At 42.4% G+C, this 24,823-nt stretch overlaps 3 protein-coding genes across 12 annotated transcripts; 1 reads left to right on the forward strand and 2 right to left on the reverse strand.

Moving 5' to 3' along the window:
* Positions 1-22: 22 nt before the first annotated feature.
* LOC121567658 (Fc receptor-like A) lies at positions 23-3,620 on the reverse strand. Its single transcript, XM_041877849.2, has 6 exons — positions 3,517-3,620; positions 3,341-3,376; positions 2,452-2,742; positions 1,227-1,493; positions 771-1,046; positions 23-461 (listed from the first exon to the last, which is right to left on the reverse strand). Exons 1-6 carry the CDS (start codon positions 3,539-3,541, stop codon positions 226-228), a joined length of 1,131 nt encoding a protein of 376 aa, XP_041733783.2. The 5' UTR covers positions 3,542-3,620; the 3' UTR covers positions 23-225.
* On the forward strand, positions 2,685-23,369 carry LOC121567662 (caspase a-like). 4 transcript variants are annotated; one of them, XM_045219918.1, is made up of 8 exons: positions 2,685-2,762; positions 21,171-21,455; positions 21,585-21,694; positions 22,133-22,309; positions 22,415-22,655; positions 22,774-22,902; positions 22,992-23,101; positions 23,222-23,369. In XM_045219918.1, exons 1-8 carry the CDS (start codon positions 2,753-2,755, stop codon positions 23,312-23,314), a joined length of 1,155 nt encoding a protein of 384 aa, XP_045075853.1. In that variant the 5' UTR covers positions 2,685-2,752; the 3' UTR covers positions 23,315-23,369. The 4 variants fall into 4 exon arrangements, with proteins under 4 accessions (XP_045075853.1, XP_045075861.1, XP_045075859.1 ...); XM_045219926.1 differs by having other exon boundaries at positions 2,692-2,762; positions 21,174-21,455; positions 23,222-23,359; XM_045219924.1 differs by lacking the exon at positions 2,685-2,762 and adding an exon at positions 20,086-20,217 and having other exon boundaries at positions 23,222-23,359.
* LOC121567655 (rab5 GDP/GTP exchange factor-like) lies at positions 7,578-19,637 on the reverse strand. Of its 7 annotated transcripts, none has more exons than XM_045219911.1 (9): positions 19,410-19,637; positions 18,044-18,272; positions 17,482-17,651; positions 9,894-10,063; positions 9,562-9,643; positions 9,233-9,365; positions 9,040-9,131; positions 8,653-8,909; positions 7,578-8,525 (listed from the first exon to the last, which is right to left on the reverse strand). In XM_045219911.1, exons 2-9 carry the CDS (start codon positions 18,220-18,222, stop codon positions 8,124-8,126), a joined length of 1,485 nt encoding a protein of 494 aa, XP_045075846.1. In that variant the 5' UTR covers positions 18,223-18,272; positions 19,410-19,637; the 3' UTR covers positions 7,578-8,123. The 7 variants fall into 7 exon arrangements, with proteins under 7 accessions (XP_045075846.1, XP_045075845.1, XP_045075839.1 ...); XM_045219910.1 differs by having other exon boundaries at positions 18,044-18,246; positions 19,386-19,637; XM_045219904.1 differs by having other exon boundaries at positions 18,044-18,243; positions 19,410-19,636.
* Positions 23,370-24,823: the final 1,454 nt, after the last annotated feature.

Below are 24,823 nucleotides of genomic sequence, written 5' to 3' on the forward strand. Positions count from 1 at the left end.
AAATAAAATCAATAAGAAAATGTTTGACTTTGACTGGATTTATTTGCATTGAGCTTACAATTGACAGTGCAAATACAATTCATTTTTTCATTCACAACATAAAAGACAAAATAATATTGTATTAATTAGTAATTATTATTTTACTAAAGTAGATAAAACATAAGTACATTCTGGAGGCATATGAATGGGTAAATTGGGGATGGAACTAAGTTGATTCGAAAGGGTCTAATTCTGAAACTGATAATGTACATTGCTCTGGTATTGTTTAAAAGAAGTCCCTCCACTCCCATCATCTGAACCAACAACAGGGGCCAGTGTGTTTGGAGAATCACCGTATACATCGGGGAAGGTAGGGGGCTCAGAAGGCTGGTTAGAAGTGGTGGTCTGGGGAGGTCTTTTCATAGGATCTGGATTAGATGGAGCTCTGGGCTGGAGAGAGACAACTGGTCCCTGATGTATCCCTGTTAACACAGAGTCAGCATCAGGGGTGTCAGTTGGGTATGTCAGAGTATGGCAGTCGCCGTACCCTAGCTCAAGACCAAACATTTAAAATCATTCCAATCCCATTTAAAATGCAACGGCTGTTTAGCGTGTTGGTTGGCTGGCTTCAGGACCATGCGGAGCGTCGCTCGGAGAGAAGCTGTCCCCCCCACCCTGCCATACCCTAGGTTTAGCTGAACTGATGCCACTGGTCAGCATTATGATGCATCCTAAAAGGGGACTGCATCACTACTATTTTTTCTGGTTTCTCATTTGTTCTGAGTGTTCACCTGTTACTCGCCCATAAGGTACGGGCTCGCTGAGCCTCTTCAGCCCCAGAGTAGGAACGCTGGCTTTGCACCAGTACCGGCCCGAGTCCCTCATTACTGCGACTCTGTCCTGGGAGGAGGCAGGCCCCAGCCTCAGCCCATCCTGGTAGAAGTAGTAGTGGATGTGTGGAACTGGCTCACGGGCGTTCAGTTGGACATGACACACCAGGAGCATACGGTCTTCATGGGTCAGAGGGTCATTGGGCACAATCTCCAACATGGGCTCTGTCAGAACCTCTGCAGGGGAGAATACAGAGCATTAATACTGAAAAATATTGCTCACATACCTACTGGTATTCAATTACCATTAGATATGATAGTGATGATAATGGAATGATGAGGGCAAATCTCATTTGAAATTTTATTCCACACCCTACACAAACTCAAAATGACAAACCACATATGTCACAACCTCACCTATGATGGACACTGGAGTAGCCACTGAGATCACAGAGTTGGTTTCCCTCCGCCCATCCCAGGATGCTCTGCACCAATAAGATCCGTCGTGTTGCAGGTTAAGGTTGGTGACACGCAGCTCTGGGCCAGGCTGTCTCTGAAGCTCCACCCCGTCCTTGTAGAGTATGACCTCTGTCAGTCTGGGGTTGTTACGGACACGACACGTCAGGGTCATTGTCTCTCCAACCAGCATGGGCAGGGGCGGGGCCTGCAGGATGGCCCACCCACCTGGGCAAAGAGTGGTAAGTGATTGTAGTTAACGAGAGGGTGTAGTCTGGCCTGTTGACAGGTGTGCTACAGGTGTAACTTAGCCTGGTTGTCAGTCTGTTTCTGCTTCTTTTGCTATTGTCACACGTTTGGCGTGACAACAAGAAAGGAGTTAGCTAATACAGACTGCTAACAGAAGGTCAACCAAACTATACTGAACAAAAATATAAACGCAACATGTAAAGTGTTGGTCCCATGTTTCGTGAGCTTAAATAAAAAATTCCGGATATTTTCCATATGCACAAAAAGTCCTCATAAATGTTGTACATTTCTCCTTTGGCAAGATAATCCATCCACCTGACAGGTGTGGCATATCAAGAAGCTGATTAAACAGCATTATCATTATACAGGTGTACCTTGTGCTGGGGACAATAAAAGGCCACTCTAAAATGTGCAGTTTTGTCACACAACACAATGCCACAGATTGAGGGAGCGTGCAATTGACATGCTGACTGCAGGAATGTCCACCAGAGCTGTTGCCAGAGAATTTAATGTTTATTTCTTTACCATAAGCCGCCTCCAACGTCGTTTTAGAGAATTTGGCAGTATGTCCAACTGGCCTCACAACCTCAGACCACATGTAACCACGCCAACCCAGGACCTCCACATCTGGCTTCTTCACCTGTGGGATCATCTGAGACCAGCCACCCAGACAGATTATGAAACTGAGGAGTTTTTCTGTCTGTAATAAAGCCCTTTTGTGGGGACAAACTCATTCTGATTGACTGGGCCTGGCTCCCAAGTGAATGGGCATATGCCTCTGCCCAGTCATGTGAAATCCATAGATTAGGGCCTAATGAATTTGTTTAAATTGACTGATTTCCTTATATGGACTGTAACTCAGTAAAAGTATGTTGCGTTTTTATTTTTGTTCAGTATAGATGTCATCATGGCTCAATATTCATAGGGCTTCTCTTACCGTCCACCACTATTTCTATGGGCAGGCTGAGGAGGGTGTGTTGTGTGCTTATCCATGTGGTTCTCAGACCCTGGCAGTAGTACTTCCCACTCTGCTGTGGCCTGGCCTTCCACAGGACAAAGTACTCAGACTCCTGGAGCTGCTCTCCCCCCCTGAACCACTGGAACCTCCACTCGGCCGACACATTCCCAGGAACACTGCACTTCAGACGCACGCTCTCCCCTGAGAAGATCCAGTGTCCCCCCTTGACTAGCTCAGCCACGGCTGTCTGCGGAGCCTTCGTGGGCAGAACTGTGAAGAAATGTTGACAAGTAAGTCTTTCTGCTGTTTTGAGTAGACTACTACGGCTGCGTTTACACAGGCAGCCCAATTCTGATATTGTTTTCCACAAATTGGTATTTTGACCAATCACATAAGATCTTTTCACATCAGATCTTTTTCAGAGCTGATCTGATTGCTCAAAAGACCAATTGGTGAAAAAAATATCAGAATTGGGCTGCCTGTGTAAACGCAGCCTACTAGAGTCAGACTTGAGGACGAAATAAGCATAAATTCTAAGCATAAATGGCAACTTAGTCTTATTTACATGATCACCTAACATTACAAAAGACAGCTAATGTTCAGCAGTGTATAACTATTACGTAACTCGTGAAAATAGACAATTTACATACTGTATTTCATATGTTGCCATTACACAAGACAAAACTGGTTTGAAGAGAAGGATTTGAATCTCAGAGGCTGCGTTTACACAGGCAGGCCAATTCTGATCTTTTGCCACTAATTGGTATTTTTGACCAATCAGATCAGATCTTTTGCCAATATTTGGTCAGAAGATCAGAATTGGGCTGCTCTGTAAATGCAGCCAGAGAGTAGTGTATTTACTACATACCTTGTGGCACAGCCCATTGAGGTAGTGTTGAAACAACTGAAACAATAAATAACCATTAATCATTAAAATAACCAAAAATACCACCAGTGATCATTATGTCGATCAATCAATCAATGATAATCTATACACATAAATAATGGTCTGTAATCTCTTTAAGGGGACTGAAAGGAACTCACCAAGGAGGCTCAGTAACAGCTTCATGTTGAGTGTTCTGTTTGTGCTTCTGATGGGGATAACTACAGTACAATCTTTATATATTGTCAGGGGAAATGAGACTAGGCTTTAGTTTCGATTACAAAGAATACCATCTCATTTATGTGAAATAATTTATCTTGCCTTCATTGCATAATGCTCTTCCTGACATATCCAATAACTTTGGGGAAGTTCCTTTTTAGGAACGAGGGGATTACCAAAGCCCTGGGAGGCAACCTCATGTTTTTTTAACATCTAGTTAGAGTAAGCACTTGTGAAATGTTAACAAAGATACAATAGGTATTTGGCAATAGGTGACCCTTGCACCAAAACAAGTTTGATTTCATAATGCATGATCAGTAAGTTTGCCAGCCCAGCAAGTATATAATTTTGAAGCAGTGTCACAGTACTCAGATCAATATACAGTATACACTGTGTACAAAACATTAGAAACATCTTCCTAATAATGAGTTGCACCCCCTTTTGATAGAACAGCCTAAATTCATCAGGGCATGGACTCTTCAAGGTGTTGAAAGCATTCCACAGGGATTCTGGCCCATGTTGACTCCAATGCTTCCCACAGTTGTGTCAAGTTGGCTGGAAGTCCTTTGGGTGGTGGACCATTCTTGATACACACGGGAAACTGTTGAGCATGAAAAACCCAGTTCAAAGGCACTTACATATTTAGTTTTTCCCTTTCACACATACACAATCCATGTCTCAAGGCTTAAAGATTCCTTCTTTAACCCGTCTCCTCCCCTTTATCTACACTGACTTTAGTGGATTTAACAGGTGACATCAATAAGGGATCATAGCTTTCACCTGGTCATTCAGTCATGGAAAGAGCAGGTGTTCTTAATGTTTTGTACACTCAGTGTACATTGCAAACACACCTTTGCTTGCGCTACTTTTTTTCTACTTACCCTAGATAGTCATGTTACAGTGTGACGGTGACAAAGCCTTCTAGACACAACGGATTTTGAGTTATTTTATTCGTAAACACAACAAACCCATGGACACTATAAAACAATACTGTCTCAATAAGTTACATTTAAATACAAGACAATGTTGCGTTTTCCTTCAACATACAAAAACAAACCTACAAGGTTGTACAGATTTTTTTTTACATTGCTTTCAAAAATACCTGATCATTGATTGCTGTGTGCTATCCAATGCCTAGTTATTTCAGTTAGTGTTTAAATTGGATTGAATGGATTTTGGCAACCAGTGTTTGGCTAGCATTTGTACACTGATCTGATAGTTACAAATGTGATAAAAATTAAACATGATAAAAGAGAAAATATATAGGTAGTGTGTAAATTGACCTTTTCTGTTTCATCCAACGCAATGTCTACTGTTCCTTCATATATCCATCTAACCCTGAATTAATAGTTACTACATGGAGCTGAGATCAACATTGTTATGGCTATTCTGTTTGGCAACATTTACCCCCTAAACATTTGTACAAATAAAATACACCACTGTAAAATAATATAAAGAACTTACTAAAAGTACTCTTCTTAGATACAACCACACTAAATATGGCAACTGAGAAACTGCAGCCTTTCTCTGTTCTTCTGACGAAGCAGCTGTTCAGCAATCAAAAAAGGCCAAACGAGAGAAGTGACTGTTAGTATCTCCTATACTCTGAACCGCAAATCATTTTTTATTTTTTTTATTAAAAACTTTGAGCTACAGTATCAATCTAGCAATTTTAATAGGCTAAACATCATTATCCCCTCTCAGATGACTGTCGCCTGAATGCCTCAAACAAACCTTTAAAATGTTGAAACAAATAACACAATTACTCATGTAACTGTTCTCTATGCAAGACTATTGTATAGGATTTAGAATGACTGCTAATGTAAACATTACAAGAATTGTGTATTTATTGCATCCAATAACTAATATCCACACAATAGAAAAATAAAATCACTTCTCTAAACTGAGCACATGACTGGACAGGTTTGGCAGGGAACTGAAACTATATACAGTGGGGAAAAAACGTTTTTAGTCAGCCACCAATTGTGCAAGTTCTCCCACTTAAAAAGATGAGAGAGGCCTGTCATTTTCATCATAGGTACACGTCAACTATGACAGACAAATTGAGAATTTCTTTTCCAGAAAATCACATTGTAGGATTTTTAATGAATTTATTTGCAAATTATGGTGGAAAATAAGTATTTGGTCACCTACAAACAAGCAAGATTTCTGGCTCTCACAGACCTGTAACTTCTTCTTTAAGAGGCTCCTCTGTCCTCCACTCGTTACCTGTATTAATGGCACCTGTTTGAACTTGTTATCAGTATAAAAGACACCTGTCCACAACCTCAAACAGTCACACTCCAAACTCCACTATGGCCAAGACCAAAGAGCTGTCAAAGGACACCAGAAACAAAATTGTAGACCTACACCAGGCTGGGAAGACTGAATCTGCAATAGGTAAGCAGCTTGGTTTGAAGAAATCAACTGTGGGAGCAATTATTAGGAAATGGAAGACATACAAGACCACTGATAATCTCCCTCGATCTGGGGCTCCACGCAAGATCTCACCCCGTGGGGTCAAAATGATCACAGGAACGGTGAGCAAAAATCCCAGAACCACACGGGGGGACCTAGTGAATGACCTGCAGAGAGCTGGGACCAAAGTAACAAAGCCTACCATCAGTAACACACTATGCCGCCAGGGACTCAAATCCTGCAGTGCCAGACGTGTCCCCCTGCTTATGCCAGTACATGTCCAGGCCCGTCTGAAGTTTGCTAGAGTGCATTTGGATGATCCAGAAGAGGATTGGGAGAATGTCATATGGTCAGATGAAACCAAAATAGAACTTTTTGGTAAAAACTCAACTCGTCGTGTTTGGAGGACAAAGAATGCTGAGTTGCATCCAAAGAACACCATACTTACTGTGAAGCATGGGGGTGGAAACATCATGCTTTGGGGCTGTTTTTCTGCAAAGGGACCAGGACGACTGATCCGTGTAAAGGAAAGAATGAATGGGGCCATGTATCGTGAGATTTTGAGTGAAAACCTCCTTCCATCAGCAAGGGCATTGAAGATGAAACGTGGCTGGGTCTTTCAGCATGACAATGATCCCAAACACACCGCCCGGGCAACGAAGGAGTGGCTTCGTAAGAAGCATTTCAAGGTCCTGGAGTGGCCTAGCCAGTCTCCAGATCTCAACCCCATAGAAAATCTTTGGAGGAGTTGAAAGTCCGTGTTGCCCTGCTCTAGAGGAGATCTGTATGGAGGAATGGGCCAAAATACCAGCAACAGTGTGTGAAAACCTTGTGAAGACTTACAGAAAACGTTTGACCTGTGTCATTGCCAACAAAGGGTATATAACAAAGTATTGAGAAACTTTTGTTATTGACCAAATACTTATTTTCCACCATAATTTGCAAATAAATTCATTAAAAATACTACAATGTGATTTTCTGGAGAAAAAAAATCTCATTTTGTCTGTCATAGTTGACGTGTACCTATGATGAAAATTACAGGCCTCTCTCATCTTTTTAAGTGGGAGAGCTTGCACAATTGGTGGCTGACTAAATACTTTTTTTCCCCACTGTATATATATACCGTAATTTTCGGACTATAAGCCGCGCCTTTTTTCCAATTTTTCGACCCTGCGGCTTATATAACGGTGCGGCTAATCTATGGATTTTTACAGCTAACGGCCACTAGAAGACCTCCTAAATCTATGGATTTTACAGGTTACAGTCCACCAACTTTAACTCTATGGGCTCTATGACCGGTCCGCGCCCCCCACCTTTAAGCGGCGGGCCCCAGCAGGAAAAGCTGGAGGCCGGAAAAGAGTGAGACAGGTAGCGCGCAAAAGTAAAAGTGGAACCGAGAGTGGTACGAGAGACAGAACGAGAGACAGAACGAGAGCAAGACAGACAGACATTACGAGAGCGAGACAGTTTGTCTCTTTCCCGACAATCCCCTCTGTGCACGAACCCTTACATATGGTAATTAAACATTAAAACACCTGCGTCTTATAGTCCAGTGCGGCTTATATATGTACACATCATTCAATATCATTCAATTTAGCTGCTGCGGCTTATACTTCGGTGCGCCTTATAGTGCGGAAAATACGGTATATATATATTTAGACATCTTCAGGGGAAATTTGGTTGTGGTTACATACACTCACACACGCGATCACAACAGATCCCTCTCACCAGGGCTTCTGTCCTCTGACTTGGATTCAGTCAGGAGGACTAATATAGGGGACAAGGGAGGGCAAGATCAATGGTCTGCGTCCCAATAGTCTTAAAAAGCTTCCTTTCCTCATCTCCTTTCCTTCATGACCATGGATGAAGGCAATATGCCTGCAACCTATCTTGTCCTCTTACCAATCAGTGGTGAAGACAGACCGAGAAAGTTGGCTATTTAAGAGTACTGGGGTACAGGCGACTGCAAGCATCTATTTTAAGTGTGCATACAATGGAGAGGTTTGGAGTTACACTTCTTGGATCCATTACAGGGAACCTATATGTGCATAAGGACAGGAGCCACTTTCCAGGGTGGAGAGAGAGAGTAACAAGTCCAGAGGGTCAGGGTAGGGGGGTTGGGTGTTGGGGGTCAGCCAGCGAACAACTGGGGCTGGAGAGGAGGAGGCAGGTGGTCGTTCTCCATATTGTCAGCGTCTATGGCAGAAGAGGCGGTGGGGGAGGCGGGGGGGTGCATTTCCAGGGGGAACCTCTCCAACACATCCTGCACTTTGTGCTCCACCCCGTCCCTCCAGTCGATGAGGTCACTCTCCAGGCGGCGAGCCCCCTCCATGACACGTTCCTGCCTCACGCCCAGCCCCGTCAGCAGGTCCAGACGCTCGTTCATCTGGCTGAAAGCAGCACTGCCTGGGGGGGAGGGGGCAGCCTGGGGCCGCTGGGGGGACGCCTGGCCTGACATGTAGAGCTCAAACTCCTCAGTGCTCAGGTTCAGAGACTGGCCATCCAGCTTCTCTATGAAGGCCACCGCACAGCACTGCAGAGGGACAGAGAGAGAGAGAGAGAGAGGGGGGTGTTAGGGGAATCACAAATTATGTGTATTTGAGTTTGTTTGGTACAGCTTGTCTGTCTGTCTGTTTGCTTTGCGTAGACAGCCCTCTCACCAGGTTGGTAAAGTAGTATCCGTCTTCTCCGCTCATAAGGCGGCTGGGGTTACAGAAGCGGGTGATGTACTGGATGTTGGACTGCAGTCGCGGAGGGTTGGCCTTCAGGACGATGTAGATGAGGGTGGGCAGGAAGTCATCAGCAGATGCCGCCTCCTTCTTGGTGGTATTGATGGCATTGAAGATGTGCTTACTGCAGCGTGTGATGCAGGTCAGCTTGTCCCTGGGCACACGCTTTGAGTCCATCTCGATCACATCTACACAAGGTCAGGGTGGAACAGAGTGGTAGTTAATGTGCTATGATGACATTCTACATCACATGCATGTTCAGTCAATGTTTGTGTCTCCTTGTAATGAACTAAAAACACAAATTAATACATGTCTGACCTGTGATGGCTTTGACCACGTTATCAGACACCTCAGGAATCTCCTCATCCACAGGGACACACAGCATCTCAATGGTGACCCAATGCAAGGCCCTGCAACCCACCCACACACACTTCAGTGAACAGATGTACAAGGAGGCATACAGCAGCTTCAATGCTCAAACTCAGTACCATATCAGTTTCAATGTCTTTACCTGATTCTCTTCTGAACGGCCAGGTCTTTCTTCTCATCGTCTGTGGTCTCAGGACAGAAGACCTCCTCATAGAGACGTGTCATCATGTACCGCTCTACCTCGTCCATCACACTCTCTACGCGCTCCGACGACCCTGAAGTCAACACGGACATAGACGGGAAAACAGCAAATGTGAATCATTCAAGGCCTACCTATAGAGAGCTCTCTGAAAGAAGAGTGTGTTCCTTCTTCTTCATTGTCACCAGCTACTTTATCATCAAGCCCCTACTTCAAGATATCCTTAATGATCCAGTATTAGTGTAATAGAGGTGAGGAAAGGAGAGCTGTACCTTTGAAGTGTGTGTGCAGGCGGTCTGACAAGTTCTGGTAGAAGTCTTGAACACACTCAGACAGCTCATCAGCACCCAGGTCCTGGGGAACAAGCTCACTATTAGCTTGAAGGGATTGTCGTATATATTTGTATTCATTTCAAGGGCGAGTTCACATTTGGTTATTCACTCAATGCTCTGGAGTAACCTCAGCATTTGTTTTTGTCATCCTTCTGTTCTACGATGAGGAAGTGAAATGTTCCAAAAAGCCGGAGGGGTGAATTAATAGAGGTAACCCCAATCAGGCTCTCCACATTCAGAAGCCTCTGATGGTATTGTAGTGTAGTACTCACCCTCTTGTACGCCATGCTCTCTGTGAAGGCTCGGCACTGTTTGAAGATCTCCCTGCCAGGTTTCAGGGTCTTGAGGAAGTCGATGAACTCTTGTGTGGTGCGGTCTGTCTCTAAGGGCTTGCGGCTCACTGAGGGGCTGGGGGTCGACAGGGCCTCGCCATGGACGGAGTCTGTGAGGGAGGAGGATACAGATAATGGAGGGAATGATATACCTGTGTGTACCTGTTTGTATGTACAATATTCCTTAGGTGGTGGATATAAAAAAACAGGCTTTTGGCTGGCCTTAGGATGGGAAGAAGAGAAAATAAGGGTGGGCCTTCTATTCATCTCATCCCTTACCAGCACAGCTTGCGGAGTTGTGATTTCACACAACATCCTTCTGCAATCTATGTTTAGATAGTTACTTTTTGCTACGCTTCAAATGCACAGTTCCACATGAAATACATCAACCATGGTTTGTCCTGTATTATCTGAACAGTTCTGTCTTAAAACCCTCTACAGTCTAAGCCGGGGAGTAGGGGGTTCTAAGCTAACATATGGACTTGTTTTAAGATGGTCATACCAAGGATTATTTAGCTAATTGATTTTACATTTTAAGACCCTTTAAGGTATAGAAAATTATTGGATGAAACATTGTATTTGGCATTACTGCTATTAGCCAATAGAAACGCATTGAATAACAGATTCACTACATGGAACAACAGTTAGCCCCCCAAACAATCTGAAGGAAGTTTGTTCTGAAGTGTCAGGCCTATATCTGAGAGATATAAGATCAGGAAACTATTAAATATATATATATTTTTAAATGTATTTATCCCCTTATTTTAGGCACTAAACTATCTCCATATATACTTATATTAATTTTTTTAACTGGTACTGGGGAACTTCAGATGAGTCTTGTGAGGCTTGTGGGCGTCCTAGAGCAAAACATAATTGTGTTCTTGAGAGTCTCAGCTCGGACGCTACAGACAGAAGTTGGCAGAAGAGGCTGTACTGACTTCAGACAAGTATTGTGAGGCTTGTGGGCGTCACAATACTTGCAAAACGGAGAACACCATCGTTCAGACACTACAGACGTTTGTGAGAAGACAGATTTTTGGGATGTCTCATGGTTTGACAAACACTGCTCTAGCTCTGCCACCTTTCACCGCACATGCGGAAGGGCGATATCGGCGGATGCCCATGCAAAAAAAACAACATATCTTTAGCTTAAACAGACAGACTTTGATAGGGATTGTATTATGTTAATTAGATTTCCGCGGGGCGAAATTGTAGGCTAAGGGGTGGTGATTCTATCTCCTCTATATGGCCTCACAGATGAAAGAATGTAATTATGTTTGCCTTGGGATATGGTCTTCAAATCAAATCAATTTTTATTTGTCACATGCTTCGTAGACAACAGGTGTAGACAAACAGTGAAATGCTTACTTAAGTGTACTTTTCCAAGTTAAAGATTTAAAGATAAGTTAAAGATAAGATACATTTTTTTAAATAGAAAATGCAAAATAGTGACATGAGGAATAAATACACAGTGAATAACGAATAAAAATAAAGTGTAAAAATAACATGACTATATATAGGGAGTAGAAAATAACATGGCTATATACAGGGAGTACTAGTACCAAGTCGATGTGCAGGGATACAAGGTAATTGAGGTAGCTATGTACTGAACATATAGGTAGGGGTAAAATGACTAGGCAACAGGATAGATTACAGTAGCAGCAGCGTATGTGGTGAGTCTGAAAGTGTGTGTGTGGCATCAGTATGTAAGTAAGCCATCACTAGCACATTAGAGGCTGCTGCTGCCTATTGAAATCACTGGACACTAAGAAATGGAACACTAGTCACTTGAATAATGTTTACATATCTTGCACTACTCATCTCATATGTATATACTGCATTCTATTCTATAATATTCTACTGTATCTTAGTCCATGCCGCTCTGGCATTGCTTGTCCATACAGTGGGGAGAACAAGTATTTGATACACTGCCGATTGTGCAGGTTTTCCTACTTACAAAGCATGTAGAGGTCTGTAATTTGTATCATAGGTACACTTCAACTGTGATAGATGGAATCTAAAACAAAAATCCAGAAAATCACATTGTATGATTTTTAAGTAATTAATTTGCATTTTATTGCATGACATAAGTATTTGATACATCAGAAAAGCAGAACTTAATATTTGGTACAGAAACCTTTGTTTGCAATTACAGAGATCATACGTTTCCTGTAGGTCTTGACCAGGTTTGCACACACTGCAGCAGGGATTTTGGCCCACTCCTCCATACAGACCTTCTCCAGATCCTTCAGGTTTCGGGGCTGTCGCTGGGCAATGCGGACTTTCAGCTCCCTCCAAAGATTTTCTATTGGGTTCAGGTCTGGAGACTGGCTAGGCCACTCCAGGACCTTGAGATGCTTCTTACAGAGCCACTCCTTAGTTGCCCTGGCTGTGTGTTTCGGGTCGTTGTCATGCTAGATGACCCAGCCACGACCCATCTTCAATGCTCTTACTGAGGGAAGGAGGTTGTTGGCCAAGATCTCGCGATACATGGCCCCATCCATCCTCCCCTCAATACAGTGCAGTCGTCCTGTCCCCTTTGCAGAAAAGCATCCCCAAATGATTTTTCCACCTCCATGCTTCATGGTTGGGATGGTGTTCTTGGGGTTGTACTCATCCTTCTTCCTCCAAACACGGCGAGTGGAGTTTAGACCAAAAGGCTCTATTTTTGTCTCATCAGACCACATGACCTTCTCCCATTCCTCCTCTGGATCATCCAGATGGTCATTGGCTAACTTCAGATGGGCCTGGACATGCGCTGGCTTGAGCAGGGGGACCTTGCGTGCGCTGCAGGATTTTAGTCCATGACGGCGTAGTGTGTTACTAATGGTTTTCTTTGAGACTGTGGTCCCAGCTCTCTTCAGGTCATTGACCAGGTCCTGTCGTGTAGGTCTGGGCTGATCCCTCACCTTCCTCATGATCATTGATGCCCCACGAGGTGAGATCTTGCATGGAGCCCAAGACCAAGGGTGATTGACCGTCATCTTGAACTTCTTCCATTTTCTAATAATTGCGCCAACAGTTGTTGCCTTCTCACCAAGCTGCTTGCCTATTGTCCTGTAGCCCATCCCAGTCTTGTGCAGGTCTACAACTTTATCCCTGATGTCCTTACACAGCTCTCTGGTCTTGGCCATTGTGGAGAGTTTGGAGTCTGTTTGATTGAGTGTGTGGACAGGTGTCTTTTATACAGGTAACGAGTTCAAACAGGTGCAGTTAATACAGATAATGAGTGGAGAACAGGAGGGCTTCTTAAAGAAAAACTAACAGATCTGTGAGAGCCGGAATTCTTACTGGTTGGTAGGTGATCAAATACTTATGTCATGCAATAAAATGCAAATGAATTACTTAAAAATCATACAATGTGATTTTCTGGATTTTTGTTTTAGATTTCGTCTCTCACAGTTGAAGTGTACCTATGATAAAAATGACAGACCTCTACATGCTTTGTAAGTAGGAAAACCTGCAAAATCGGCAGTGTATCAAATACTTGTTCTCCCCACTGTATATGTATATTTTCTTAAAATTCCATTCCTTACTAGTTTTGTGTGTATTGGGTATATGTTGTGAAATTGTTAGATATTACTTGTTAGATATTACTGCACTGTCGGAGCTAGAAGCACAAGCATTTTGCTACACCCGCTATAACATCTGCTAAACACGTGTATGTGACAAATAAAATGTGATTTGATTTGCATGAGTTGGTGCAAAAAAGGTTCAATGCAGGTAGCCTTTTGATGAGCTATTTAGCAGTCTTGTTTAGAAGTCTTATGGCTTGGGGGGGGTAGAAGCTGTTCAGGATCCTGTTGGTTCTAGAATTGGTGCATTGGTACCGCTTGACGTGTGGTAGCAGAGAGAACAGTCTGTGGCTTGGGTGCCTGGAGTCTGACAATGTTTTGGGCCTTCCTCTGACACTACCTGGTATAGAGGTCCTGAATGGCAGGGAGCTGGGCCCCAGTGATGTACTGGGCTGTGCGCACTACCCTCTGTAGCGTCTTGCGGTCAGATGCCAAGCTGTCGTCGGTGATCAGGTCTACCACCGCTGTGTAATCTGCAAACTTAATGCAGGTTTAATGATGGTATTGGAGTTGTGCACGGCTATGGGGTGATAGACATTTAGACAGGTTACCTTGGCGTTCTTGGGCACAGGGACTATGGTGGTTTGCTTGAAACATGTACAGTGCCTTCAGAAAGTATTCACACCCCTTGACTTTTTCCACATTTTGTTGTGTTACAGCCTGAATTTAAAATGTATTACATTGAGATTTTGTGTCACTGGCCTACAGTCGTGGTCAAACGTTTTGAGAATGACACAAGTATTGGTCTTCACAAAGTTCGCTGCTTCAGTGTTATGAGATATTTTTGTCAGATGTTACTATGGTATACTGAAGTATAATTACAAGCATTCCATAAGTGTCAAAGGCTTTTATTGACAATTACATTAAGTTTATGCAAAGAGTCAATATTTGCAGTGTTGACCCTTCTTTTTCAAGACCTCTGCAATCCGCCCTGGCATGCTGTCAATTAACTTCTGGGCCACATCCTGACTGATGGCAGCCCATTCTTGCATAATCAATGCCTGGAGTTTGTCAGAATTTGTGGGTTTTTGTTTGTCCACCCGCCTCTTGAGGATCGACCACAAGTTCTCAATGGGATTAAGGTCTGGGGAGTTTCCTGGCCATGGACCCAAAATGTCAATGTTTTGATCCCCGAGCCACTTCGTTATCACTTTTGCCTTATGGCAAGGTGCTCCATCATGCTGGAAAAGGCATTGGTTGTCATCAAACTGTTCTTGGATGGTTGGGAGAAGTTGCTCTCTGAGGATGTGTTGGTACCATTCTTTGTTCATGGCTGTGTTCTTAGGCAAAATTGTGAGTGAGCCCACTCCCTTGGCTGAGAAGCAACACCACACATGAATGGTCTCAGGATGCTTTACTGTTGGCATGACACAGGACTGATGGTAGCGCTCACCTTGTCTTCTCCGGACAAGATGTTTTCCAGATGCCCCAAACAATCGGAAAGGGGATTCATCCGAGAAAATGACTTTACCCCAGTCCTCAGCAGTCCAATCCCTGTACCTTTTGCAGAATATCAGTCTGTCCCTGATGTTTTTCCTGGAGAGAAGTGGCTTCTTTGCTGCCCTTCTTGACACCAGGCCATCCTCCAAAAGTCTTCGTCCCACTGTGCGTGCAGATGCACGAACACCTGCCTGCTGCCATTCCTGAGCAAGCTCTGCACTGGTGGTGCCTCGATCCCACAGCTGAATCAACTTTAGGAGACGGTCCTGGCGCTTGCTGGACTTTCTTGGGCACCCTGACCCCTTCTTCACAACAATTGAACCTCTCTCCTTGAAGTTCTTGATGATCCGATAAATGGTTGATTTAGGTGCAATCTTACTAGCAGCAATACCCTTGCCTTTGAAGCCATTTTTGTGCAAAGCAATGATGACGGCACGTGTTTCCTTGCAGGTAACCATGGTTAACAGAGGAATAACAATGATTTCAAGCACCACCCTCCTTTTAAAGCTTCCAGTCTGTTATTCTAACTCAATCAGCATGACAGAGTGATCTCCAGCCTTGTCCTCGTCAACACTCTCACCTGTGCTAACGAGAGAATCACTGACCTGATGGCAGCTGGTCCTTTTGTGGCAGGGCTGAAATGCAGTGGAAATGTTTTTGGGGGGATTATGTTCATTTTCATGGCAAAGAGGGACTTTGCAATTAATCTGATCACTCTTCATGAGATTCTGGTGTATGTGCAAATTGCCTTCATCAAAACTGAGGCAGCAGACTTTGTGAAAATTAGTATGTGTGTCATTCTCTAAACGTTTGACCACGACTGTACACACAATAACCCATAATGTCAAAGTGGAACTATGTCTTTTGAAACTTTTACAAATTAATTAAAATGGAAAAGCTGAAATGTCTTGAATCAATAAGTATTCAACACCTTTGTTATGACAAGCCTAAATAAGTCCAGGAGTAGAAATATGCTTAACATGTCACATAATAAGTTGCATGGACTCACTCTGTGTTTAATAATAGTGTTTAACATGATTTTTGAATGACTACCTCATCTTGGTACCCTACACATACAATTATCTGTATGGTCCCTCAGCAGAGCAGTGAATTTCAAACACAGAATCAACCACGAAGACCAGGGAGGTTGTCCAATGCCTCGCAAAGAAAGGCACCTACTGGTAGATAGGTTTAAAAAAAGTAAATATTGAATATCCCTTTGAGCATTGTGAAGTTATTAATTACACTTTGGATGGTGTATCAATACATCCAGTCACTACAAAGATACAGGTGTCCATCCTACCTCAGTTGCCGGAGTGGAAGGAAACCGCTCAGGGATTTCACCATGAGGCTAATGGTGACTTTAAAACAGTTACAGAGTTTAATGGCTGAGGATGGATCAACATTGTAGTTACTCCACAATACTAACCCAAATTACAGAGTGAAAAGATGGAAGCCTGTACAGAATAAAATATCTCAAAACATGCATCCTGTTTGCATCAAGGCACTGAAGTAATACTGCAAAAAATGTAGCAAAGCAATTAACTTTGTGTTATGTTAGGGGCAAATCCAATACAACACATTACTGAGTACCACTCCATATTTTTAAGCATAGTGGTGGCTGCACCATGTTATGGGTATGCTTGTAATCATTAAGGACTGGAGAGTTTTTCAGGATTAAAAACATGGAAAGCACAGGCAAAATCCTAGAGGAAAACCTGGTTCAGTCTGCTTTCCAGCTGTCACTGGGAGATGAATTCACCTTTCAGCAGGACAATAACCTAAAACACAAGGCCAAATCTACACTGGAGTTGCGCACCAAGAAGACAGTGAATGTTCCTGAGTGGCTGAGTTATAGTTGACTTAAATCTGCTTGAAAGTCTATGGCAAGACTTAAATTGTTGTCTATGAATGATCAACAACCAATTTGACAGAGCTTGAAGAATTTTGAAAAGAGTAATGGGCAAATATTGTACAATCTAGGTACGCAAAGCTCTTAAGAGATTTACCCAGAAAGACTCACAGCTGTAATCGCTAAAGGTGCCAAAGGTGATTCTAACATCTATTGACTCAGGGTTGTGAATACTTACATAAATGAGATGCATCTGTATTTCATTTTCAATAAATGAAATACAGATGTCATTATGGGGTATTGTGTGTAGATTGGTGAGAAAAAACATTTATTTAATACATTTTGAATTCAGGCTGTAACACAACAAAATGTGGAACAAGTCAAGGGGTATGCATACTTTCTGAAGGCACTGTAGGTATTACAGAATGGGTCAGGGAGAGGTTGAAAATCTAGGGAACTCTAGCTGGATGCCCCATGTGACCTCCTCCACAGTGACTGGGGGGAGAGAGTGGTAGTGGAGCAGAATTCTGAAAGACGGTGGAAAGAGGAACTGTGCACCAACATTATGCAGAGGGGAGGTAGTGGTGGTTTGGATCTGCTCATCCCTCAAGTAATGGTAGAGAAAACATTATAAACCTTATCTCAAAGACATGGATCCTACCTTTCTTGGGCGGTGTCTTTGCTGAGGGAGTGAAAAACTTAGTCACTGTGTTGACTTTACGTGACTTCTCCTTGGTTTTCCTTTCTTCAAACTTGCTGAAGGGTGCGATGGCAGGCTGGGGTGCCCCCTGGTGGTTGTTAGCGTACGCTGCCTCCTCCTCCCTCTGTAACCTGGGGCACAGAACAGACATTGTTGTTACTACCTCATGATCAATACTGAAGACAGACAGAAACAGTGGTCCCTAACTAAAACACGACAGATAAGGAAAACATTTCATTGATCAAAAAGGCAAGAATAATTTCAACTAATGACAGACAGCAACATGACACTGTTCCATTTGCCTCTGTGAAATTGGCTGTTGAAATGTTTGTTGATCAATGATCAAAAGTTACTGGTGCATTTTGTTATCGTTACGTTTTCGACTCCACCCCTCAATTTTGAGCGGGGCATTCAGTGTTTGCCACCGGGCTCCTAGATTTAAAATCGAGTGCTAACTCCACCCACCCGGCCAACAGCTGGGGGACGATGCAAAACAAGCTTGCTCAGATAAACAATCACACACCTCTCTGCCAGTGCATGGTCCTCCTGGATCTGTTTGTGTCTGGTTTGTTGGTACTCCTCCCGCCAGCACTTGGAGCAGAGGCCCTGCCAGGCCGCGTTGCCATAGAAACCACACCCCTTCGTACACAGCAGCTCTGACTGGTCCACATGGATCCCACGACGTTCCGACCGGTGGCTCATCCCTCACGGCTAGTGAGGATACTGCTGGGAATGACAGGGAAAAGACAAGACTGTGATGGAATAGAATATATATTTATCAGGACTTTGACAAGGTTGAATGCCTACACACTATGGTCCACATTCAGGTTGAGGTATTTGATTTAAAAAAATGTATGTTTAATAGAGGTAGCTAGCATAATGACACATTTTAACCCACACTGAAGAAAATCTCAGTGAATTCCTCTGTGTATCAAAATATGATTTCATACAGCGGCAGTGTTTACACCTTTACCACCCTAACATTAAAATTACACAAAGTGGAAATCTGACAAGAGTTTGAACCCTTAAGAATCTGCTAATTTCTGATGATTGTGACTACTTACTTATATTGGTAATGCATGATAAGAAAATCAACACAGGAGGAATTTAATGGATGACCACCAAAACTGGTAAAACAATGTATGGCCTTCTTTCTACTGGTAGATGTGTCAAGTCCCAATAGTGTAGCTACACTCGACTTTGTTTGAAGCCACATTACATTTACATTTTAGTCATTTAGCAGATGCTCTTATCCAGAGCGATTTACAGTTAGTGAGTGCATACATTTTTTCATGCTAGCTAACTAGCCATCCTGATTTATTAACACGCTAGCCAGCTACTTTACTACCAAATACTTTTATGACTAACCCTTCTACTGTGTACTGTATATCTGCAAGCAATGCAATGGGCTTAGCTAAGATCTAACTTGATCGCTAACATTAGCTAGCTCTAACTTCACGAAAAACGCGACGCAATGTCAATGACACATGACATTAGCTAGCTAGGCTTCTTCTAGTAACTAAATATTAACAATAAACCTTTAAACGTGGCTACAAAAATACCATCATTTAGTATTCTACAATGGACCCACCTGACCACTGGGTCCTTACCAGGCAGAGATTAACTGAACTAGGGTTTGGCTCATACTAGACGCTAACATTAGCTACCTAGCTATGATAGGCTAGCTAGTTTGCGCTTGCAGTTGACGTTAGCTAACGTTACTAGCTAGCTAGGTTGACAGTAATTCCGACCCGACAAAATTGACAAGCAATTCAACAATATCGTTAGCTAGCTAACAACATTCTGTGACTCCTTACCTTTTCAGAAAGATTATTGAGTGTGGATATATTTCGTTTTTTATGCACCCATTGGTACTATCTGCTACTCACCCCTCTGACAGACCGGTTTGTTTACGTAGCGTTACCCTTCTTCCTCTTTATCCAAGAGCGCCCTCTTGAGACCATCTCAGGTACACAGACAGTCCTGTGCAACACTGTACTCTTTCAAATGGGAAATTATTAAAATTGTATTCATTTTATCAGCCGTTCTTATTCAGAGCGATTTACAGTGTGTGTATTAATGTTAAGGCAGCTAGATGTGGACAACCACACATTACATTCATAGTAAGTAGCTATATAATAAAGTAGCTATTGATGTCATCAATCAATCAATCAATTTTATTTTATATAGCCCTTCTTACATCAGCTAATATCTCGAAGTGCTGTACAGAAACCCAGCCTAAAACCCCAAACAGCTAGTAATGCAGGTGTAGAAGCACGGTGGCTAGGAAAAACTCCCTAGAAAGGCAAAACCTAGGAAGAAACCTAGAGAGGAACCAGGCTATGAGGGGTGGCCAGTCCTCTTCTGGCTGTGCCGGGTGGAGATTATAACAGAACCATGCCAAGATGTTCAAAAATGTTCATAAGTGACAAGCATGGTCAAAAAATGTCATACGTTTTTTAACAAAACGTTTATGTAAATCTATGCACCAAACCAGCTAATCAGGTTACTGTATAAAATATATGGGAAGTTTACTAAGACTTTTTGTGACCAGTAGCCTAAGACGAACAGTATTTGGGACAAAACTCGCAGTGATCGAGTATCGTCAAGAAAACGCCTAGGCATATCTTTATTCTATGCGAAATAGCTGTCAGAAAGAATAGAATAGCTTAATCCACCTCATCTAAGGAATGGCAGGTAAGTCATTAAAATGTATATGTACAAACATTATCGGCTGTTTTGCTTAGGTAAAAAAAAAATGTTGAAACAAACATGGTATTTATTTTTACTACTCTGACATATATAAATATTAAGAATATTGCAATGTTTTTTGTTGTAATTTTGGGCAATTTTTTTGTACTTCGACAACATGCATACTTTCACTTTCGCTATAGCCCTCAAACTCAAGACTGACCGGTGCACGCCCGATCCACCGTCAGTAGATCCACCGTTTTTTTCTATCTGGAGCAGATAATTTGATAACAATGTGTGCGTGTGTGATGATTTGATTATCTTTCTCTATTTGTGTGTGTGTGTATATCTTAGCCCTCGGCGTCCTTTAGGGCTATGTGTGTCTGTCTGTGTCAGTGTGTGTGTTTGTGTGAACACGCCATGTAAGCCATGAACCAAAATATTATTTAAGAACTGTATCATGGCTTCTTGCATCATGTAAGGTGCAATCTGCAGTTGCTAAATACATTTTTTGTCTTTTAAATTAATGATATACCCATTGATTATTGAAGAATATAACACAGATGACTCATGAGCATAGTTCAACTGTCAAACTCATCAAAATATAAGCTTGGTTTATTCATTTGTTTGTAACAATGTAAATGTAAACAAACACTGTATAGCCTCAAAACATGATTAAACTATAATGTTGATATCATGGATGGTCAGTCTTTGCATCCATAGCTCTGTCCATGAGTTTGAGAGTGGTTAAATTTTTCCAGCCCCATCCCTCAGCTGTTTACCAAATCAGTGGAGGGGTGGCCACTTTCTTATTGTTCGAGCTGAAGATTGCCCCTTTAAAGGATTAATTGAAATGTAGAATACATTGTATGCACAATTACAAAGCAGATGCATAAGACTTAGACATCGCTCCAACAATGATTAAATTGTAGCTCTGATTAAATCCTATTTACTTTCAGCAGACGACCTCTTCAATGCTCGGAAGATATTCATAGACAGTGTGACGAAGACAGTGATCAAGCAGCTTCTGGACAACCTTTTGGAGGACAAGGTGCTGAACGATGAAGAGACAGATTCAGTGACGGAGGAGAACAGCGCTAGGGCAGAGCAGGCACGATGCCTCATCGATATGGTGCGGAAGAAAGGGGTCAAAGCCAGTGAGAAGATGATTGCCCGAGTTCAGGAGAGAGATCCTGGACTTCATGACAAATGTGGTCTGGCCCCCAGGCAGCTTGCCCAGATGAGTGAGTGAAACTGATACACCATTCAATTACATCTGTCACAGTCCCAAACTTCTCTTAGACTTGATAAGAGTTAGTAAGAACTTAGCAGATACTGTAAATTGAATGTAACATGCTGTATTTTCCCTGCAGCACCATCATCGCCCCAGTTATCACAACAGGAGGAGCACCCAGTGTCCTCTGTCCTCATCCCCAGCACCAAGGACTTTAAGGAGGACATTCTTCAGAGGAAGCGTCATGAGGTTAGAGCTATACTTGGTTGTCAAAGGATAGATCAGTGTACATGTATCGGTTTTCTGAGTGCCCCAATAGAATTAGCTTCTGAGTTTATAGTTCTCCTATTAGACCAGTAAGCTTGCTTATGAACCCCTGGGGTTACCTGTGTCACAGTTTAGGAAACACAGTAATTTAAGTTACTCTAAAGTCTTTAAAAAAATTAATAATAATAATAATCTAGGCGTGAAAGTATAGTCCTACAGTGTAAACAAACCGTCAAAGTTTCAACTTGTAAATTCACATACTGCAATAACTGTGTAACAATGTGTACCTACACTGTTATTACACAGTGGTTTTAGCATGACTTGTAAATTGGGACCAATTTCCACACATATTTTGATTGAGTAGAATTGTTGCTGGGCTATATTACTGTTAAATAACCTTTGCAGCTGTCATTGCATCAGGTTTACGTTCCAATGGATAAGTCTGGTCGGAAGCGCCTGGCCCTGCTCATAAACAACGTGGAGTTTGATGTTAAGAACATGCTGAGACTAGGGGCAGTGAAGGATGAGGAGAACATGGAGAGGCTTCTCAGTGATCTGGGATATGATGTGGTGAAACACAGAAATCTGTCTGGACAGGTACACAGGGGGAGGAAACATCTCTCCTGCTTCTAGAAGAATGTCTACATGTTTCCTTAGTCTATGGTTTGTCTCCTCTGTGACTGACTCAGTGTGCTCTTGCAGGAGATGGACGAGGCTGTGAAAGCGTTCTCTAAACGTGAAGAGCATTTATTGTCGGACAGCGTCTTCGTGGTGATGATGTCTCACGGGGAGCTGGGAGGCATCATGGGTGTCCACTACAAGGAAGGGGACCCTAAACCTGATGTCTTCCCCATCAACAACATCTTCATACACCTGAACACAGAGAACTGCAAAGCACTGATTAACAAACCCAAAGTCATCCTCATTCAGGCCTGCAGGGGAGGTGATCCTTTCATTGATATGTTTTTTAATATTTTTTCTAAATGTATGTTAACCTTTTCTACTAATGTTAATTTGAGTAGAATGCCTCCATATTAAAGAGGATTTGCATGTTGTTTCAGGCAAGAACGGTTCTGTTTGGGTCAGTGACGCGGTGCCTGGGCCCAGCCCTGACCTGGGGTTAGAGAGTGACTCAACCAGGAGGGAGCACATAGAGAAGGACTTCATCTCCCTTCTGTCCTGCACACCAGGTGAGTGGGTCACATTAACACATTCTCAAGCAATATATTGTTTGTAAATGACTGTGAGTAAACCCTCATTACATTCCCTACCCTTTCAGATACTGTGTCCTACAGAAATCAAAAGATGGGCAGCTTGTTTGTCCAGCACATCATGGAGACATTCAACACCTATGCCCATAATGATCAAATAGAAGAATTGTTCAGGAAGGCAAGTATCTGGAAACAGAAAAGTTAACAATGCTCTTTCCTCATTGCACTGAATGGAATGATTGATCAAATTTGATTTATTTTGAGCGACAATAACGTGTTTGTATTTTCTTCCACACAGGTCATGGGTCGCTTTGAAGATTTCCCGAGACAGATGCCGACCAAAGACAGAGCCACTCTAACAAAGCACTTCTACCTCTTCCCAGGCCTCTGAGAAGTTGTGATGGCTGATGAATTGTACTGTATTCACAATAAAGGAATAAGGGAGGAACATTGTTTTAGTTTTTTTTGTACGATCATCACCAGTATGTTTTAATTTGATACTTAGAATTAACCTTTTAACATATTCTTTTATCATCAACAAATTATTTATCATCAGCGAATTAAAATATCCTCCTGTAGAGCTAGGTAGTCTTTTGTTCCAGCCCTGCACTAACACACCTGATTCAGCTAATCAAAGTCAAGATGAGCAGCTAATTAGTAGGAACAAAAGCGTATGGGTACTAGGTTACCCAGTAACTCTCCAGGAGGAAGATTGGCCACTCCTGTTTTCACATTTGGTGTGGTCTTGTATGTCTTCCATTTCCTAATAATTGCTCCCACAGTTGATTTCTTCAAACCAAGCTGCTTACCTATTGCAGATTCAGTCTTCCCAGCCTGGTGCAGGTCTACAATTTTGTTTCTGGTGTCCTTTGACAGCTCTTTGGTCTTGGCCATAGTGGAGTTTGGAGTGTGACTGTTCGAGGTTATCTTTTATACTGATAACAAGTTCAAACAGGTGCCATTAATACAGGTAACGAGTGCAGGACAGAGGAGCCTCTTAAAGAAGAAGTTACAGGTCTGTGAGAGCCAGAAATCTTGCTTGTTTGTAGGTGTCAAGTGAATTTCTATCTCTAATTCAACCTAAGCTTGAATCATTACCAGAGGTTGTAAGGCTCTGGTTTTAATCATCAATGATTCAAGGTCCACAACTCACAAGTCTTATCTGTATTTTTATTCATGGAGAGAGCTCTCCCGCTAAAAACACATACATACTGTTTTTATACTTCTTGACAAACAAAGGCACTATGCTCCTCCCACCTTTAGGTGGCTTTCTTAAACAGTTCCCGCCTCCTCCTTTACCCTTGAATGTTTAGTACCCCCTCTGTTAGTGGGTTGACACTACATGATAATTCGAATATCGTATACACATTTCTACTGTATTTGGGGTGAAATCCTTTAGTCATTATTTTTAATACACAAATTAATCTATCAGTAGGTGACCAAATACTTATTTTCCACCATAATTTGCAAATAAATTCATGAAAAATCCTACAATGTGATTTTCTGGAGAAAAAAATTCTCAATTTGTCTGTCATAGTTGACGTGTACCTATGATGAAAATTACAGGCCTCTCTCATCTTTTTAAGTGGGAGAACTTGCACAATTGGTGGCTGACTAAATACTTTTTTCCCCCCACTGTACATGTGTGTAGAGTGCGTGTCTTACCATGTGTATGTGTGTCTGTGTATTGGTGTTACTATTATTTCGGTAAGGAGACGTAGATTTTTAAAAACCACAGATTATGTTTAAACTAATGATTTATCTCCATCATAAAACGTTTTTTAAATGACTAGCAGGTCTGTTCAAGTTGTGTTGTCTATGCCTGTGTGCTACTTGGTATGAATGAAACTACAGTAGGCTGCTATGGTAGGGTTACCAGTGGCCAATTTGGTATAACTGC

This window comes from Coregonus clupeaformis, chromosome 6, assembly GCF_020615455.1.
Source record: "Coregonus clupeaformis isolate EN_2021a chromosome 6, ASM2061545v1, whole genome shotgun sequence".
NCBI lineage: Eukaryota > Metazoa > Chordata > Actinopteri > Salmoniformes > Salmonidae > Coregonus > Coregonus clupeaformis.